Raw genomic sequence first — 19,097 nt, 5'->3', positions numbered from 1 at the left:
TACTGTTGATCCCGTGCTGTGTACTGTAACTACTCCATAAGGCCATGAGGGGGCACTGCAGACCATAACACAGACAGAGTTGTATGTAAATCCCGATGCCCCTCCTAGATTAAGAGCGTGATGATGTGTTGTTGGGCTCCACACAAAGAGACGCAGAGGCACGGGGAGAAGCTGGGGCATTATCTGCATTGAGAGGAAATACGAGGAAGAGGGGACACCGTTTCCGTCATTACTCGACATACATTGGACTTGTTTCTATGTTGGTTTACATCGGCTTGGATTATGCCTTCAAATAATAGGAGTTCTGTGGTGGCGTATGTGTTATTCATGCTACTGGATTGTTACTGGGAAGCGGTGTCCGGGCAGCTCTCCTACTCCGTATCAGAGGAGGTGAATCCGGGGACTTCTGTGGGGAATATAGCGAAGGATCTTAACCTCAGTCTCGATGATCTGGAGTCCCGTATGTTTCAAATTGTTACCGGATCTAAGAGAAAATTTTTCGAGGTAAATCTGAAGACTGGTTTTCTATTAGTCAACGAGAGAATAGACAGAGAGGAACTCTGTGGGAAGGCGACGAAATGCACAGTAAGCGTAGAGGCTGTGGTTAACGCTCCGTTGAAGCTGTATCGGTTAGAAATAAATATTGTAGATGTCAATGACAACTATCCGACTTTTAGTACAAATTCACAGAGCATTGAAATAGCAGAGAGCACACTACCTGGGACCAAATTTCTTGTGTTGTCGGCATATGATGCCGATGTAGGAAAAAATGGCATCAGTACATACAAGCTAAATCAAAATGAGCACTTTTCACTATTAGTGAACAAAGGAGAGAGTGTGTCTGCGGAGCTAGTCCTCCAGAAACCTTTAGACCGAGAAAAGCAACCTGTCATTAAACTCACGCTGACTGCTGTAGATGGCGGAACACCTCCGAAATCTGGTACATCACAGATTATTATCAGCGTCTTAGACGTCAATGATAACGTCCCGATATTTACTAAATCCTTGTATAAAACGAGCATTACAGAAAATGTACCGCTGGGTGCATCAGTAATTACAATAACGGCAACAGACGCTGATGAAGGTCCAAACGGGGACATATCTTATTCCCTTGGCAGCAAAGACCAAGACCATGTTCTGCAAATATTTCAGATTGATGAAAAAACAGGCTTACTAACAATTAAGGGAAAGATCGATTTTGAAGAGCACCCTGCTTTTGAAATCCGTGTTCAAGCTACTGATAAAGGCTACCCACCAATGGCAGCACAATGTAAAGTATTAATCGAGGTAGTGGACTTAAACGACAACACGCCTGAAATATCTGTGACATCATTAGTCAATAGAGTGAAAGAGGATGCAAAAATAGGCACTGCTGTTGCACTTGTTTCAGTACTAGACAGAGATGGAGGTAAAAATGGAGTAGTTCACTGTGATATTAAAAATGAAGGCCCCTTTAAACTGGAAACAAACTACAAAAACTATTACTCTTTGGTAGTGGACGGACAGCTTGATAGGGAGAGTGCTTCACATTATAACTTAACGATAACAGCCACAGATGACGGAACCCCTGCTCTCACGAGCACCAGCGACATTACAGTTTATATATCTGATGTCAATGACAACCCACCTAGATTTTCAGACACGTCAGTCAATGTTTATCTAAAGGAGAACAGTCCTGTGGGAGCTGTTTTAAAAAGAGTCACGGCAGTGGACGCAGATATTGACCAAAATGCCCAGGTGAGCTATTCAGTTATCGAAAGCCAAAGTAACTCACTGCCTTTATCTACAATGATTAACATCAACTCAGAGACTGGAGATTTAGTCAGCCTGCAGTCTTTTAACTTTGAAGAGTTAAAAACGTTTCAGTTCAAAGTTCAGGCCACAGACTCTGGTGTTCCTCCGCTCAGCAGCAACGTGACTGTCAACGTTTTGATCCTGGATGAGAATGACAATAATCCAAATATTCTCACGCCCTATTCTGAGCACGGCTCCGTTAACAGTGAGAGCATCCCCTATTCTGCTGAAGCGGGATACTTTGTGGCAAAGATCAGGGCTGTAGACGCTGACTCTGGATACAACGCGCTGCTTTCTTATCACTTTGAGCCCAAAGGAAACAACCTCTTCCGGATCGGAACCAGCACCGGAGAAATCAGGACTAAGAGGAGGATGAGTGACAATGACCTGAAAACTCACCCCTTGGTGGTGTTGGTCTCTGATAATGGAGAACCCTCCCTGTCAGCTACTGTGTCTATTGATGTAGTGGTGGTTGAGAGCTCAGCTGACATCCAGACTCAGTTCAGACATGTGACCATAAAGGAGGAGAGCTTCTCTTCTTTGAACCTCTATCTGCTCATCGGCATTGTGGCGGTGTCAGCCATCTTCCTGCTCAGCCTCATCACTTTAATAGCTGTCAAATGTCACAGGACAGACGGCTCATTCAGCAGGTACGGGGCCCCAATGATCACCACCCATCCTGACGGGAGCTGGTCTTACTCCAAATCTACTCAGCAGTATGACGTGTGTTTCAGCTCAGACACACTCAAGAGTGACGTCGTGGTTTTCCCCACCCCGTTTCCACCTGTAGATGGTGAACTCATCAGTATAAACGGAGGAGATACTTATACCAGAACTCAGACTTTACCTAACAAAGAAAAGGTAAGACTATGATGGCATTTAGTCCTGCTGCCTGTTGTATTACAATACTCTCATGTTTAGCAATGTGTGGTGAGAATGATCCAATTTAATTTAAATAAGCCAGAGGGCATTGGCATATCATGAGACTGCAAAATGTCAGCAAAATTAATGCTTTAATGTATGTCTTGTGTAAATGTGTTTGTGAGTGTTTGCTTCAGAATGCCCTTTTCAAGTGGCATTTTGCTATCCATGGTGCTGAATACAAGTTACTGCTTCTTTGAGGGCTGTAAACTATACTTGGCAAATGGAAAAAAACGTCTCCGTTCGCAACTAATTTTGAGCCTCTCTCGTTGTTGACATATTTTCATAGTGTGTTAAATAATTGTCAATTATTTTATCATACATTATAGGTGTCATTATTTTATGCGAGGTGGTTCTGAAGACAAAATAGTAGCACCTAGTTTATTCATGTTTACTTTTCATGAGCGTGTATTTGTCTGTTTTGAGCATGCCAAGTAATAAATGTGAGTGTTGCTTGTGCACGAAGTAAAGTAGCTAAAATGAAATCCTTGTATACTTGGTAATTAAGAGTTATTGTAGTTCTCGCAAGTGTCCACATGGGGACGTTGTAGACCACCATATCTGAACCCACGCTTTGGTGGCTCGCGGCTCCTCCCAGATATAAACGAGGCTCGTGTTGGTCAGACGACTGAACAAAGAGACTCGGAGGGCGGAGGAGAACGGTGCGAAAAACCTTTACTTACTGTGATAAAAATATGTCGAGAGTCTCTCCACTTCTGTTTCAAGACTCTTTGTAAATGACCTGATTTGAGCGACCTTATCGTCAGAATCCGTCTCTATGACTTCTTTTCTCGATCATTGGAATAATGTATTTTCCGAGCAGAACGAGCTCTGTGTGGATATATCTCTTGGTCGTCCTGCTGGATTGTTACTGGGACGCGGTGTCTGGGCAGCTCTCTTACTCCGTCTCAGAGGAGGTAAACCTGGGGACTGTAGTCGGAAATATTGCAAAAGATCTGAACATCAATGTCCAGGATTTGGAGTCCCGCATATTTCAGATCGTTGCTGGATCAAAGACTAAATATTTTGAGGTAAACCTAAAGACTGGTGCTCTGTATGTTAACGAGAGAATAGATCGAGAAGGACTCTGTGGAGACGAGCCTAAATGTTCTCTTAGCATAGAAGCGGTGATTAATAACCCGTTAAAACTGTACCGGATTGAGGTAATCATATTGGATGTAAATGATAATTCTCCATCATTTGAGAGAACGTCACAGGTAATAAACATAACAGAGATAACAGCAGCAGGAGCTAAATTCCCTATGTATCCTGCTCATGATGCAGATGTGGGTAAAAACACGGTAAACACCTACAAACTGAGCCAAAATGAACACTTCTCTCTCGTTACACATAAGGGGGAGGGTGTTATCTCCGAACTACTACTGCAGAAAGCTTTAGACCGAGAGAAACAGTCTGCATTAAGACTAACATTGACTGCTATCGATGGAGGTACTCCTGCTAAATCAGGCACAATGATCATAATTGTAAATATCTTAGACACCAATGATAACGCTCCTGTATTCAGTCAGACTCTATATAAAGCCAGTGTGTTTGAAAATGCAAAGGTAGGAACATCGATTATAACATTAAATGCTACTGATTTGGATGCAGGCCCGAATGGAAAAGTGTTGTATTCCTTCAGCGAAGTAGGCCGAGGGAAACAAACTGATTTATTTTCTATAGATGAAAACACTGGGACAGTAACAAATAAGAAGAATATTGACTTTGAGGAAAACAGTGCTTTTGAGATCAGAGTACAGGCCAGTGACGGAGCTTCCTCTCCTCTCACCTCTCATGCCAAGCTATTAATTGAAGTTATAGACGTTAATGACAATGCCCCTGACATTACAGTCACGTCATTGTTAAACTCTGTGAAGGAAGATGCAACCACTGGCACCGCCATTGCACTTGTCTCTGTACTTGACAAAGACGGAGGTAAAAATGGGCTAGTGACATGCAAAATTGCCAATGATGTCCCGTTTAAGTTAGAGTCAAATTACAAGAATTATTATTCTCTGGTGGTGGACGGACCTCTTGACAGAGAAATAACATCTCAATATGATATTAGCATCACTGCTACAGATGAGGGCAGCCCACCTCTCTCAAGCACGAGCGTTGTTCAAGTTCACGTCTCTGATGTGAATGATAACAAACCTTTATTCACAGAAAACATTATTAATGTTTATGTGAGAGAAAACAGTCCAGTAGGAGCAGTTATTAAAACAGTTTCAGCCATTGATGCAGACATCAATCAGAATGGTCAGTTGAGCTATTCTTTTTTACACAACAGCAGTAACTCCATACCGTTATCTACAATGATTAATATTAACTCAGAGACTGGAGATATAGTCAGCCTGCAGTCTTTTAACTATGAGGAGTTAAAAACGTTTCAGTTCAAAGTTCAGGCCATAGACTCAGGAGTTCCTCCGCTCAGCAGCAACGTGACTGTCAACGTTTTGATCCTGGATGAGAATGACAATAATCCAAATATTCTGGCGCCCTATTCTGAGCACGGCTCCGTTAACAGTGAGAGCGTCCCCTATTCCGCTGAAGCGGGATACTATGTGGCAAAGATCAGGGCTGTAGACGCTGACTCTGGATACAACGCGCTGCTTTCTTATCACTTTGAGCCCAAAGGAAACAACCTTTTCCGGATTGGAACCAGCACAGGAGAAATCAGGACTAAGAGGAGGATGAGTGACAATGACCTCAAAACTCACCCATTGGTGGTGTCGGTCTCTGATAATGGAGAACCCTCCCTGTCAGCTACTGTGTCTATTGATGTGGTGGTGGTGGAGAACACAGCTGACATCCAGACTCAGTTCAGACATGTGACCATAAAGGAGGAGAGCTTCTCTTCTTTGAACCTCTATCTGCTCATCGGCATTGTGGGGGTGTCGGCCATCTTCCTGCTCAGCCTCATCACTTTAATAGCTGTCAAATGTCACAGGACAGACGGCTCCTTCAGCAGGTACGGGGCCCCAATGATCACCACCCACCCTGACGGGAGCTGGTCTTACTCCAAATCTACTCAGCAGTATGACGTGTGTTTCAGCTCAGACACACTCAAGAGTGACGTAGTGGTTTTCCCCGCCCAGTTTCCACCTGTAGATGGTGAACTCATCAGTATCAATGGAGGAGACACTTTTACACGAACTCAGACTTTACCCAACAAAGACAAGGTAAGATAATAGCAAATTACGTTTATAACATTCGTTTTGACATCTGTTGTAATTTAAAGAGACAACGACGTATGATCTGTTTGGTCATGTTATTTTTTTATGAGATGTTGCGCTTCTAATTTTGTCTGAAGTATGCAAGCTAAAACACCATAAAGTACTTACTGAGGTTCGAAGTTGTGATTTTTTCTACCGTCAGAGTTAGTTATCCTCAAGCGATTAAGTTGATCTGCTTTCAACAAGACTACACTTTTCACCATTCTTAATATTTATATAGATACATACTTCCAGCTGTATTTCTGTTATTTTCTTTAATAGACTGACTCCCCTCAAGTGTATTTTTGCTAGCCTGCTGGTTGAGTACAGAGAGTCTCTCTCCGTGGTCCTGAAATAGTGAGCGCTACACTCATCCTGGCCTTAAAAGCACACTGAGTACTGATGGAGGTCCATTGTTTTTCCATGTTTAGTGACATGAGTTTTATGTTTGACTATGTATATTTAAAATCATTGCAGTTTTCTAAATGGCCATAAGGCTACACTGTAGACCGTAACATCGCCAGATGGTCGCTCATGTGTGGAGGCCCCTCCCACGTTAAAAGGATCATTTTTTCCCCAGTGCTTTGTTCGAATGAGACGCAGAACGAAGCGGGTGGATACAGACAATATATAGACATCTAATTTGTATCTTTCAGCAATGTTTTGGTATAAATAAGGGAAAGACAGAACGTTATACGGATATTTGCTTTGTTCTTGTTCAATGGAAGCATGCATCGGCAGGAGAGCTCCGTTGGGATCTATCTTGTGCTTTTTGTCTTGGAGTATAACTGGGGAGCGGTATCCGGGCAGCTCTCCTATTCCGTTTCGGAGGAGGTAAACCTAGGGACTTCGGTCGGAAACCTCGCAAAGGATCTCAATCTGAATGTGCAGGATTTGGAGTCACGTATGTTTCAAATCGTTGCTGGGTCTAAGAGGAAGTATTTTGATGTAAATTTAAAGTCTGGTATTCTCTTTGTCAGTGAACGAATAGACCGAGAGGAGCTCTGTACCAAAGCTGCAAAATGCACAATAAATGTAGAGGCAGTGATAAACAGCCCACTGAAACTTTACCGTATTGAGGTTAATATACTTGACGTTAATGATAATCCCCCGTCTTTTAGTGCTAAATCACAAACTATTGATATAGCAGAGAGTGTTTTACCGGGAGCTAGATTCCCTGTGCTATCGGCTTACGACGCCGACGTGGGGAAAAATGCTATCAACACATACAAGCTTAATAGCAATGAATACTTCTCTCTTGCTGTGCACAAAGGAGAGAGTGTGTCAGCTGAGTTGGTCCTTCAGAAACCATTAGACCGAGAAAAACAGGCTTTAATCAAACTCACTCTCACCGCTGTTGACGGAGGAACACCACCAAAATCAGGCACTTCAGAAATTATTATCAATGTTCTGGATAACAATGATAATATCCCAGTCTTTACGAAAACATTGTATAAAACAAGTATTACAGAAAATGCACCAATTGGAAGCACAGTGGTAACAGTCACAGCAACTGACGCTGATGAGGGAACAAACAAAGACATCGTATATTTCCTAAACACTAAAGACCAAGACCATGTCTTAGACATGTTTGAAATTGATCCAGAGACAGGAATAATAACTGTGAAAGGAAAAATAGACTTTGAAAAGAACCCTGCCTTTGAAATTCGGGTTCAGGCTGCTGACAAAGGCCAGCCTCCATTAACAGCGCAGTGTAAAGTACTAGTCGAGGTGGTGGATCTGAATGACAATGCACCTGACATCACAGTGACGTCTCTGTTCAGTACAGTGAGGGAGGACGCTGAAATCGGCACTGCCGTCGCACTTGTTTCTGTTCTTGACAGAGATGGGGGTAAAAATGGTGAAGTCAGTTGTGAAATAATAGATTCAGTTCCCTTTAAATTAGAGATCAATTATAAAAATTACTATTCACTACTTATTGGTGAAGCTCTAGACAGGGAACTCATTTCAAACTACAATATCACTATAAGAGCAACGGATGAAGGTAAGCCTCCTCTCTCTAACACTACTATGGTTCTTATTCAAGTTTCTGATGTGAACGACAACTCACCTCTATTTTCAGAAACAATCATTAATATGTATGTGGAAGAAAACAGTCCAGTGGGGAAGGTGTTAAAAACGGTATCCGCAACTGATGCTGATGTTAGTGAAAATGGCCAAATCAGCTATTCATTAATAGGTGATAAAAACGTACTGCCTTTATCTACAATGATTAACATCAACTCAGAGACTGGAGATATAGTCAGCCTGCAGTCTTTTAACTATGAGGAGTTAAAAACATTTCAGTTCAAAGTTCAGGCCACAGACTCTGGTGTTCCTCCGCTCAGTAGCAACGTGACTGTGAACGTTTTGATCCTGGACGAGAATGACAACAATCCAAATATTCTCGCGCCCTATTCTGAGCACGGCTCCGTTAACAGTGAGAGCATCCCCTATTCTGCTGAAGCGGGATACTTTGTGGCAAAGATCAGGGCTGTAGACGCTGACTCTGGATACAACGCGATGCTTTCTTATCACTTTGAGCCCAAAGGAAACAACCTCTTCCGGATCGGAACCAGCACCGGAGAAATCAGGACTAAGAGGAGGATGAGTGACAATGACCTGAAAACTCACCCCTTGGTGGTGTCAGTCTCTGATAACGGAGAACCCTCCCTGTCAGCTACTGTGTCTATTGATGTGGTGGTGGTTGAGAACGCAGCTGACATCCAGACTCAGTTCAGACATGTGACCATAAAGGAGGAGAGCTTCTCTTCTTTGAACCTCTATCTGCTCATCGGCATTGTGGCAGTGTCAGCCATCTTCCTGCTCAGCCTCATCACTTTAATAGCTGTCAAATGTCACAGGACAGACGGCTCCTTCAGCAGGTACGGGGCCCCAATGATCACTACCCATCCTGACGGGAGCTGGTCCTACTCCAAATCTACTCAGCAGTATGACGTGTGTTTCAGCTCAGACACACTCAAGAGTGACGTAGTGGTTTTCCCCGCCCCGTATCCACCTATAGATGGTGAACTCATCAGTATCAATGGAGGAGACACTTATACCAGAACTCAGACTTTACCAAATAAAGAAAAGGTAAGGAGTTACCAATTTTATTAAACTGAATTAAAAAACCTATTGCACTTTAAAAATAACTTATTTTACCATTTTTAAATTCTCAAATGATTCAAGGAACTATGTTTTTCACCATTTCATATTTTTGCACAGAATTATAAATGCTGTTTAACTTACACACTGAGCTCTCTTTAATGGCTTGATATTTATGACAATTGTACAAGATAGTTGAAAGGCTATTCGTTGAAGGCCTCCTCGTTTCCTGGCGATTTATATAGAATAATCATCATACCAGAAAGTTGAAATCTGATTGCTGATCCATATAGTGTCTTGGGTAGAGCACTATTGTCGTGACATGGCGTTCATGGAATTTGATTTTGGTCGCTTTCCATGGTGCTGAAACAGCCTTCTTATGATGCCTGTATTGAGAACAGGGGGCTGTCCGTGGTGCTGAATGTGAGTCCTACATGTGTGTTCAGTAAAGAAAGGGGGTATTTAAAAAAAAAAAAAAACATAGGCCTATTACATACACAGATTATTTTTTACAATGTGCCCAATAACCTGAAGTCTTGTAAAATCAACTACTTAAGTTGTTCAGCATCTCTTTCTGTACCTTATAATAGCATATCCTATTTTTAAAGTCACATTAACTGTATTAATCCAAAAGAGTCACGAGAGGTCGCTAGAGACCAGGCTAATATCTTGTTCTTCTGACTTAGAAACTCCTCCTCTACTTGTATGACAAAAGAGAGCACGTCATCATCTAGCTGTGCTTTGTGATAACAGCTTACATGCGAGTGGAGTCTCCAACAGAACGGATCGTAACCGAGAATGGATGTGTACAAATAGCCTTTATTTCCCTTGAAAGGCCAACAGGCAGGAGATAGGATTTGTCGCTTTTGCTGAAACAGCTATGGCTGTCCGGGAAGAATGGGATAATATCGCTGGTCTGTTTTTCACTCTGCTTTGTCTCTGCGACTGGTCCGTGGCTCAGATATCATACTCAATTTCAGAGGAGGTGGACAAAGGAACAGCGGTGGGAAATCTCGCTAAGGATCTAAATCTCGGTGTGCAGCAGCTTCATTCTGCGGGTCTCCAGATTAACTCGGGCTATGACAAACGGTATTTTGATGTAAACCATGAGTCTGGAGTGCTTTTCGTTAGCGAGAGGATAGATCGGGAGGAGCTTTGTCCTACTACGGTAAAGTGCTCTTTGAATATTGAGGCCATATTAAGCAACCCTCGCAGCCTCCATCGAATTGAAGTTTTGATTACAGATATCAACGACAATGCTCCGTCTTTTATTGAAGAAATGACTGAAATAGACATGTATGAATCTTCATATGTCGGTGAAAGGCATCCGCTACCGGTAGCTCATGACGCAGACGTAGGTGTTAACTCGGTAAAGACTTATAAGTTAAACGCTAATGATTATTTCTCTCTGGATATACAGGGCATCGGTGACCAGAGCGTGTCTGCTGAGCTGGTGCTGCAGAAAGCATTAGATCGAGAAAAACAGGCTGTTATTGAACTCACTCTGACAGCTATAGATGGAGGAAAACCTCACAAAACGGGGACTTTACAGATCAAGGTTAATGTATTGGATATAAATGACAACCCACCCTTGTTCAGTAAATCTCTATACAAGGTTCAGGTTGTTGAAAACGCAAATATTGGAACAACGTTATTAACGCTGACAGCCACTGATTTAGACGATGGTGTTAATGCTCAGCTTGTATACTCTTTCACTGAAAAGGGCCGTTTAAAACCAGATGACAAATTTGCCCTGGATGAAAATACTGGAGAAATTACAGTGAAAGGCAGTATTGATTATGAGGAGAATCAAGCATACGAGATTCGTGTTCAGGCCCGAGATAAAGGCACTCCTCCTCGCAGTTCACATAGCAAGGTTTTAGTGGAAGTGCTTGATGTCAATGACAATGCTCCAGAAATGTCGGTGTCTTCTCTCATGAGTCCTGTTAAAGAAGACGCTGAAATTGGCACAGCAGTTGCTATGGTGACCATCAATGATAGGGACGGGGGCAAAAATGGTCTGACAAACTGCAAAGTCTCAGATTCACTGCCTTTTAAATTAAAGTCTAACTATAAAAACTATTATTCGTTGTTGGTTGACGGGCCTCTCGACAGAGAGAGTGTTTCCCATTATAATGTATCAATAACTGCGACTGATGAAGGAACTCCCCCTCTGTCGAGCACGAGCGTGATTACTGTTCACATTTCTGATGTTAACGACAATCAACCTCTATTCTCTGAGCCCTTGATCAACCTTTATGTGAAGGAGAATAGCCCGATTGGAACAACTATTCATACACTGACGACGTTAGACTCAGATTTAAATGAAAACTCAAAAGCAAGTTATCATTTAATAAATAGTTCCCCGAAGACCACACAGTATGCGTCGATGGTAACTGTCAACTCAGAGACTGGAGATATAGTCAGTCTGCAGTCTTTTAACTATGAGGAGTTAAAAACGTTTCAGTTCAAAGTTCAGGCCATAGACTCTGGTGTTCCTCCGCTCAGCAGCAACGTGACTGTGAACGTTTTGATCCTGGATGAGAATGACAATAATCCAAATATTCTCGCGCCCTATTCTGAGCACGGCTCCGTTAACAGTGAGAGCATCCCCTATTCTGCTGAAGCGGGATACTTTGTGGCAAAGATCAGGGCTGTAGACGCTGACTCTGGATACAACGCGCTGCTTTCTTATCACTTTGAGCCAAAAGGAAACAACCTTTTCCGGATCGGAACCAGCACCGGAGAAATCAGGACTAAGAGAAGGATGAGTGACAATGACCTGAAAACTCACCCCTTGGTGGTGTCAGTCTCTGATAATGGAGAACCCTCCCTGTCAGCTACTGTGTCTATTGATGTGGTGGTGGTCGAGAACGCAGCTGACATCCAGACTCAGTTCAGACATGTGACCATAAAGGAGGAGAGCTTCTCTTCTTTGAACCTCTATCTGCTCATCGGCATTGTAGCGGTGTCAGCCATCTTCCTGCTCAGCTTCATCACTTTAATAGCTGTCAAATGTCACAGGACAGACGGCTCCTTCAGCAGGTACGGTGCCCCAATGATCACCACCCATCCTGACGGGAGCTGGTCCTACTCCAAATCTACCCAGCAGTATGACGTGTGTTTCAGCTCAGACACACTCAAGAGTGACGTAGTGGTTTTCCCCGCCCAATTTCCACCTATAGATGGTGAACTCATCAGTATTAACGGAGGAGACACTTTCACCAGAACTCAAACCCTACCTAGTAAGGAAAAGGTAAGAAATTGCATTAAGTCCCTCCAATATTTGTCTTTAGTGATACGTTCAATCTAAAGGAGAACTAAAGTTGCTGGTTAAAAAAAAATTATCAATTCAGCTAAATTTTTAGCCATGTTTATACTAGCCTTCGTTCAAAGAGAAGAAAATAATGAGGTTATTTTGACTAATCTACACTCTTCTGCTGCTGCTGTGCATTATAATTTGATTGTCGCTGTCCGAGGTACTGAACGCATGTTGTTCACTTCTGTTCTGTTTACAATCCCTATAAAATGTGGCAGTTAGGCTTATGGGTGTGTTCTTACTTTAAAATGATGCTCAATAGTGCCGGGTGTTTTATTATATTTAACATGTGTATTTATTAATGTCGATAAAATGAAGTGAAATGAAAGAAGTGAGCGACCTGAATTTCACGGGTTTATCTGGTTACATATCTGCTATACACCTGCATCTTTACAGCCTACTTTTAAAAATTTAGGCTAAGTGTGGTGTGAAATGTTGGGTTTCGACTACTGACTTCAAAAATTTTAAGACAGTATGTGTTTAAATGATTACTTGAGGTATGTGGCAGTGCGAGCTGATTCTATCATTTGGCTCTATTAATGTTTTATCAGCTGAGGAGTGACTTATGCAGACAATCTGTATTTTAACTTTTGGTGTCAGGTTTGAATTCAGTGACTTCGTGCCCGCTTTCTGTAAAGTATTCGTGAAAAAACAAACATTATTTTTTATAATACAGTTCTGTTAGCGTTTCTGAGTGATGAGGGTTATGTCTGTTCAATGGTTGAAAACGTGAGCAGTTCTTTGAAGTTCCACACAGTGACGCTGTAGACCGTAAGACAGTAATGATAAGGCTCCTCCCCGAGTAAAAACACAACGACTGTGGGTTGTCATCACAAAGAGACAAGGGAAGAGAGGGTACGGCACGATGCAGTCTTCGTTGAAAGGAATACGAAAATCAAAGTGGTTCTGGCTGAAACTTTGTCAAATCGCTTAATGTCAAGGTGAACCTCTTTGTGGATGTATTTGCCGTTCATCCTCGCTGGAACTATGCCTTTACTGAAGAGGAGGAGGTCTATTGTTACAGATCTGGTGCTCGTGTTGTTCGGGTGTTTATGGGAAGCGGCGTCAGGGCAGCTCTCATACTCTGTCTTAGAGGAGGTAAACCCTCGGACTAATGTTGGAAATATCGCCAAGGATCTAAATCTTAATCTGCAGGATTTGGAATCCCGTTCGTTTCAAGTTGTTGGAGGATCTAAGAGGAAATACTTTGAGGTAAATCTAAAGACTGGATTTCTTTATGTCAACGAGAGGATAGATAGAGAGGAGCTTTGTCCGGAGGAGCCTAAGTGCACTGTTAGCGTGGAGGCTGTGATCAACAATCCGTTAAAGCTTTACCGAATAGAGATCGAGATCAAAGATGTAAATGACCATTCTCCGTCTTTTAGCACAAAATCCCAAATGCTGGACATTGCAGAGAATACCCTGCCTGGGTTTAGATTCGCTTTGTCGGAAGCAAGCGATGCTGATGTGGGTAAAAATGGTGTCAGTGCATATAAGCTGAGTCCAAACGAGTACTTCAGTCTGGCGACACATAAGGGAGGAGACAGCACATCTCCAGAGTTAGTGCTGCAGAAAGCCTTAGACCGCGAGAAAAAGCCTCATATGCAGCTCACGTTGACTGCTCTGGACGGAGGAACGCCATCAAATTCAGGCACATCAGAAATCGAAATACACGTGCTGGATACTAATGACAATGCACCTGTGTTCAGCCGCACTCTCTATAAAGTACAAATGTTTGAAAATATCCCGATTGGTACAGCAGTCTTCACATTAAATGCAACCGACGCAGATGAAGGCACAAACAGTGAAATAGTCTATTCTCTTCGTAGAAAAGATCAGGATCATATTCTGGATATTTTTAAAATTGATCCTGACACGGGCATAATTTCAGTGAAAGGCAAAATAGACTATGAGGACAGGAAAGCTTTTGAGATCAGAGCAGAGGCACGAGACAAAGGCCAGCCTCCTATGGCTGCTCATAGTAAGGTGCTGGTAGAGGTAATTGATGTAAACGACAACGCTCCTGAAATCACGGTGACGTCACTGCTTAGTACAGTGAACGAGGATGCCAGTGTAGGTACAGCTATTGCACTTGTATCAGTTCTAGACAAAGACAGTGGAAAAAATGGTGAGGTGAAATGTGAGATATTAAACACAGTGCCGTTCAAATTAGAGACTAATTACAGAAACTATTATTCTTTAGTGGTTAATGGACAACTGGACAGAGAGGTGACTCCTCAGTACAATGTGACTATTTCCGCCACTGATGAAGGGAGTCCTCCTCTTTCAAACATCAGTGTTGTAACTGTTTATATTTCTGATGTAAATGATAATGCGCCACATTTCTCGGAGCCAGCAATAAACATTTATGTAAAAGAAAACAGCAAAATAGGAACAGTGATTAAAACTGTGACTGCAACTGATTCTGATATCAACAACAACGGTCAGATTAGCTATTCAATTATAGCTGGTGAAAGTAAGTCTCTGCCTCTCCCCACAATGGTAAACATCAACTCAGAGACTGGAGATATAGTCAGCCTGCAGTCTTTTAACTATGAGGAGTTAAAAACGTTTCAGTTCAAAGTTCAGGCCACAGACTCTGGTGTTCCTCCGCTCAGCAGCAACGTGACTGTCAACGTTTTGATCCTGGATGAGAATGACAATAATCCAAATATTCTCGCACCCTATTCTGAGCACGGCTCCGTTAACAGTGAGAGCATCCCCTATTCTGCTGAAGCGGGATACTTTGTGGCAAAGATCAGGGCTGTAGACGCTGACTCTGGATACAACGCGCTGCTTTCTTATCACTTTGAGCCCAAAGGAAACAACCTCTTCCGGATCGGGACCAGCACCGGAGAAATCAGGACTAAGAGAAGGATGAGTGACAATGACCTGAAAACTCACCCCTTGGTGGTGTCGGTCTCTGATAATGGAGAGCCCTCCCTGTCAGCTACTGTGTCTATTGATGTGGTGGTGGTTGAGAATACAGCTGACATCCAGACTCAGTTCAGACATGTGACCATAAAGGAGGAGAGCTTCTCTTCTTTGAACCTCTATCTGCTCATCGGCATTGTGGCGGTGTCAGCCATCTTCCTGCTCAGCCTCATCACTTTAATAGCTGTCAAATGTCACAGGACAGACGGCTCCTTCAGCAGGTACGGGGCCCCAATGATCACCACCCATCCTGACGGGAGCTGGTCTTATTCCAAATCTACCCAGCAGTATGACGTGTGTTTCAGCTCAGACACCCTCAAGAGTGACGTAGTGGTTTTCCCCGCCCAGATTCCACCTATAGATGGTGAACTCATCAGTATCAATGGAGGAGACACTTATACCAGAACTCAGACTTTACCAAATAAAGAAAAGGTAAGGAGTTACCAATTTTATTAAACCGAATTAAAAAACCTATTGCACTTTAAAAATAACTTATAGTACCATTTTTAAATTCTCAAATGATTCAAGGAACTATGTTTTTCACCGTTTCATATTTTTGCACAGAATTATAAATGCTGTTATACTTACACACTGAGCTCTCTGTAATGGCTTGATATTTATGACAATTGTCCAAGATGGTTGAAAGGCTATTCGTTGAAGGCCTCCTCGTTTCCTGGCGATTTATATAGAGTATTCCTCATACTAAAAAGTTCAAATCTGATTGCTGAACCATATAGTGTCTTGGGTAGAGCACTTCTGTCGTGACATGGCGTTCATGGAATTTGATTTTGGTCGCTTTCCATGGTGCTGAAACAGCCTTTTTATGATGCCTGTATTGAGAACAGGGGGCTGTCCGTGGTGCTGAATGTGAGTCCTACATGTGTGTTCAGTAAAGAAAGGGGTATTTTTTATTTTATTTTTTTACATAGGCCTATTACATACACAGATTGTTCTTTACATTGTGCCAAATTACCTGAAGTCTTGTAAAATCAACTACTTAAGTTGTTCAGCATCTCTTTCTGTACCTTATAATAGCATATCCCATTTTTAAAGTCACATTAACTGTATGAATCCAAAAGTGTCACGAGAGGTCGCTAGAGACCAGGCTAATATCTGGTTCTTCTGACTTAGAAACTCCTCCTCTACTTGTATGACAAAAGAGAGCACGTCATCATCTAGCTGTGCTTTGTGATAGCGTACATGCGAGTGGAGTCTCCAACTGAACGGATCGTAACCGAGAATGGATATGTACAAATAGCCTTTATTTCCCTTGAGAGGCCAACAGGCAGGAGATAGGATTTGTCGCTTTTGCTGAAACAGCTATGGCTGTCCGGGAAGAATGGGATAATATCGCGGGTCTGTTTTTCACTCTGCTTTGTCTCTGCGACTGGTCCGTGGCTCAGATATCATACTCAATATCAGAGGAGGTGGACAAAGGAACAGCGGTGGGAAATCTCGCTAAGGATCTAAATCTCGGTGTGCAGCAGCTTCATTCTGCGGGTCTCCAGATTAACTCGGGCTATGACAAACGGTATTTTGATGTAAACCATGAGTCTGGAGTGCTTTTCGTTAGCGAGAGGATAGATCGGGAGGAGCTTTGTCCTACTACGGCAAAGTGCTCTTTGAATATTGAGGCCATATTAAGCAACCCTCGCAGCCTCCATCGAATTGAAGTTTTGATTACAGATATCAACGACAATGCTCCGTCGTTTATGAAAGACATGACTGAAATAGATATGTATGAATCTACATATGTCGGTGAAAGGCATCCGTTACCCATAGCTCGTGACGCAGACGTAGGTGTTAACTCGGTGAAGACTTATAAATTAAACGCTAATGATTATTTCTCTCTGGATATACAGGGCATCGGTGACCAGAGTGTGTCTGCTGAGCTGGTGCTGCAGAAAGCATTAGATCGAGAAAAACAGGCTGTTATTGAACTCACTCTGACAGCTATAGATGGAGGAAAACCTCACAAAACTGGGACTTTACAGATAAAGGTTAATGTCCTGGATGTAAATGACAACCCACCATTGTTCAGTAAATCTCTTTACAAGGTTCAGGTTGTTGAAAACGAAAATATTGGAACAACGTTATTAACGCTGACAGCCACTGATTTAGACGATGGTGTTAATGCTCAGCTTGTATACTCTTTCACCGAAAGGGACAGTTTAAGGCCAGATGACAAATTTGCCCTGGATGAAAATACTGGAGAAATTACAGTGAAAGGCAGTATTGATTATGAGGAGAATCAAGCATACGAGATTCGTGTTCAGGCTCGTGATGAAGGCACTCCTCCTCGCAGTGCACATAGCAAGGTTTTAGTGGAAGTGCTTGATGTCAATGACAATGCTCCAGAAATTTCGGTGTCTTCTCTCATGAGTCCTGTTAAAGAAGACGCTGAAATTGGCACAGCAGTTGCTATGGTGACCATTACTGACAGGGACGGGGGCAAAAATGGTCTGACAAACTGCAAAGTCTCAGATTCACTGCCTTTTAAATTAAAGTCTAACTATAAAAACTATTATTCGTTGTTGGTTGACGGGCCTCTCGACAGAGAGAGTGTTTCCCATTATAATGTATCAATAACTGCGACTGATGAAGGAACTCCCCCTCTGTCGAGCACGAGCGTGATTACTGTTCACATTTCTGATGTTAACGACAATCCACCTCTATTCTCGGAACCCTTGATCAACCTTTATGTGAAGGAGAATAGCCCGATTGGAACAACTATTCATACACTGACGACGTTAGACTCAGATTTAAATGAAAACTCAAAAGCAACTTATCATTTAATAAACAGTTCCCCGAAGACCACACAGTATGCGTCGATGGTAACTGTCAACCCTGAGACTGGAGATATAGTCAGTCTGCAGTCTTTTAACTTTGAGGAGTTAAAAACGTTTCAGTTCAAAGTTCAGGCCACAGACTCTGGTGTTCCTCCGCTCAGCAGCAACGTGACTGTCAACGTTTTGATCCTGGATGAGAATGACAATACTCCAAATATTCTCGCGCCCTATTCTGAGCACGGCTCCGTTAACAGTGAGAGCATCCCCTATTCTGCTGAAGCGGGATACTTTGTGGCAAAGATCAGGGCTGTAGACTCTGACTCTGGATACAACGCGCTGCTTTCTTATCACTTTGAGCCAAAAGGAAACAACCTCTTCCGGATCGGAACCAGCACCGGAGAAATCAGGACTAAGAGGAGGATGAGTGACAATGACCTGAAAACTCACCCCTTGGTGGTGTCGGTCTCTGATAATGGAGAACCCTCCCTGTCAGCTACTGTGTCCATTGATGTGGTGGTGGTTGAGAACACAGCTGACATCCAGACTCAGTTCAGACATGTGACCATAAAGGAGGAGAGCTTCTCTTCTTTGAACCTCTATCTGCTCATCGGCATTGTGGCGGTGTCAGCCATCTTCCTGCTCAGCCTCATCATTTTGATAGCTGTCAAATGTCACAGGACAGACGGCTCCTTCAGCAGGTACGGGGCCCCAATGATCACCACCCATCCTGACGGGAGCTGGTCCTACTCCAAATCTACTCAGCAGTATGACGTGTGTTTCAGCTCAGACACACTCAAGAGTGACGTAGTGGTTTTCCCCGCCCAGTTCCCACCTATAGATGGTGAACTCATCAGTATCAATGGAGGAGACACTTATACCAGAACTCAGACTTTACCTAATAAGGAAAAGGTAAGGAGATACCAATTTTATTAAACCAAAGTAAGTAATCTATTGCATTTTAAAATTAAGGAATTTTATATTTTCTCTTATCATCCACAAATGACTCAAGGAACTATG

General features: G+C 42.7%; 2 protein-coding genes across 10 annotated transcripts in view; both read left to right on the top strand.

Annotated features, from left to right (window-relative positions):
• Positions 1 to 19,097, top strand: part of LOC117816796 (protocadherin alpha-C2-like) — a 95,980-nt gene that overhangs the window by 13,244 nt on the left and 63,639 nt on the right. Inside the window, exon 1 of one of the 9 annotated variants that reach the window (XM_034689136.1) lies at positions 141 to 2,655. The exons of 4 other annotated variants lie outside the window; for them this stretch is intronic. In XM_034689136.1, coding sequence (XP_034545027.1) covers positions 283 to 2,655 — 2,373 coding nt within the window. In that variant the 5' untranslated portion in view covers positions 141 to 282. Of the gene's footprint in view, positions 1 to 140; positions 2,656 to 3,341; positions 5,898 to 9,793; positions 12,295 to 13,208; positions 15,724 to 16,613; positions 18,990 to 19,097 lie in introns of those variants that run through there. 4 more of the 9 variants (XM_034689132.1, XM_034689127.1, XM_034689124.1 and 1 more) reach the window with 4 other exon arrangements.
• On the top strand, positions 6,657 to 9,050 carry LOC117817543 (protocadherin alpha-3-like). Its single transcript, XM_034690282.1, has one exon. It carries the CDS (start codon positions 6,660 to 6,662, stop codon positions 9,048 to 9,050), a length of 2,391 nt encoding a protein of 796 aa, XP_034546173.1. The 5' UTR covers positions 6,657 to 6,659.

Source organism: Notolabrus celidotus, chromosome 8 (genome assembly GCF_009762535.1).
Source record: "Notolabrus celidotus isolate fNotCel1 chromosome 8, fNotCel1.pri, whole genome shotgun sequence".
Taxonomy (NCBI): domain Eukaryota; kingdom Metazoa; phylum Chordata; class Actinopteri; order Labriformes; family Labridae; genus Notolabrus; species Notolabrus celidotus.
Note: the sequence above shows the minus strand (reverse complement) of the source record. Positions and strands in the feature narration are given on the sequence as shown.

What these genes read in the sequence shown, in the direction of transcription:
- LOC117817543 (XM_034690282.1), top strand. Translation starts at nt 6,660, where the DNA reads ATGCATCGGCAGGAGAGCTCCGTTGGGATCTATCTTGTGCTTTTTGTC.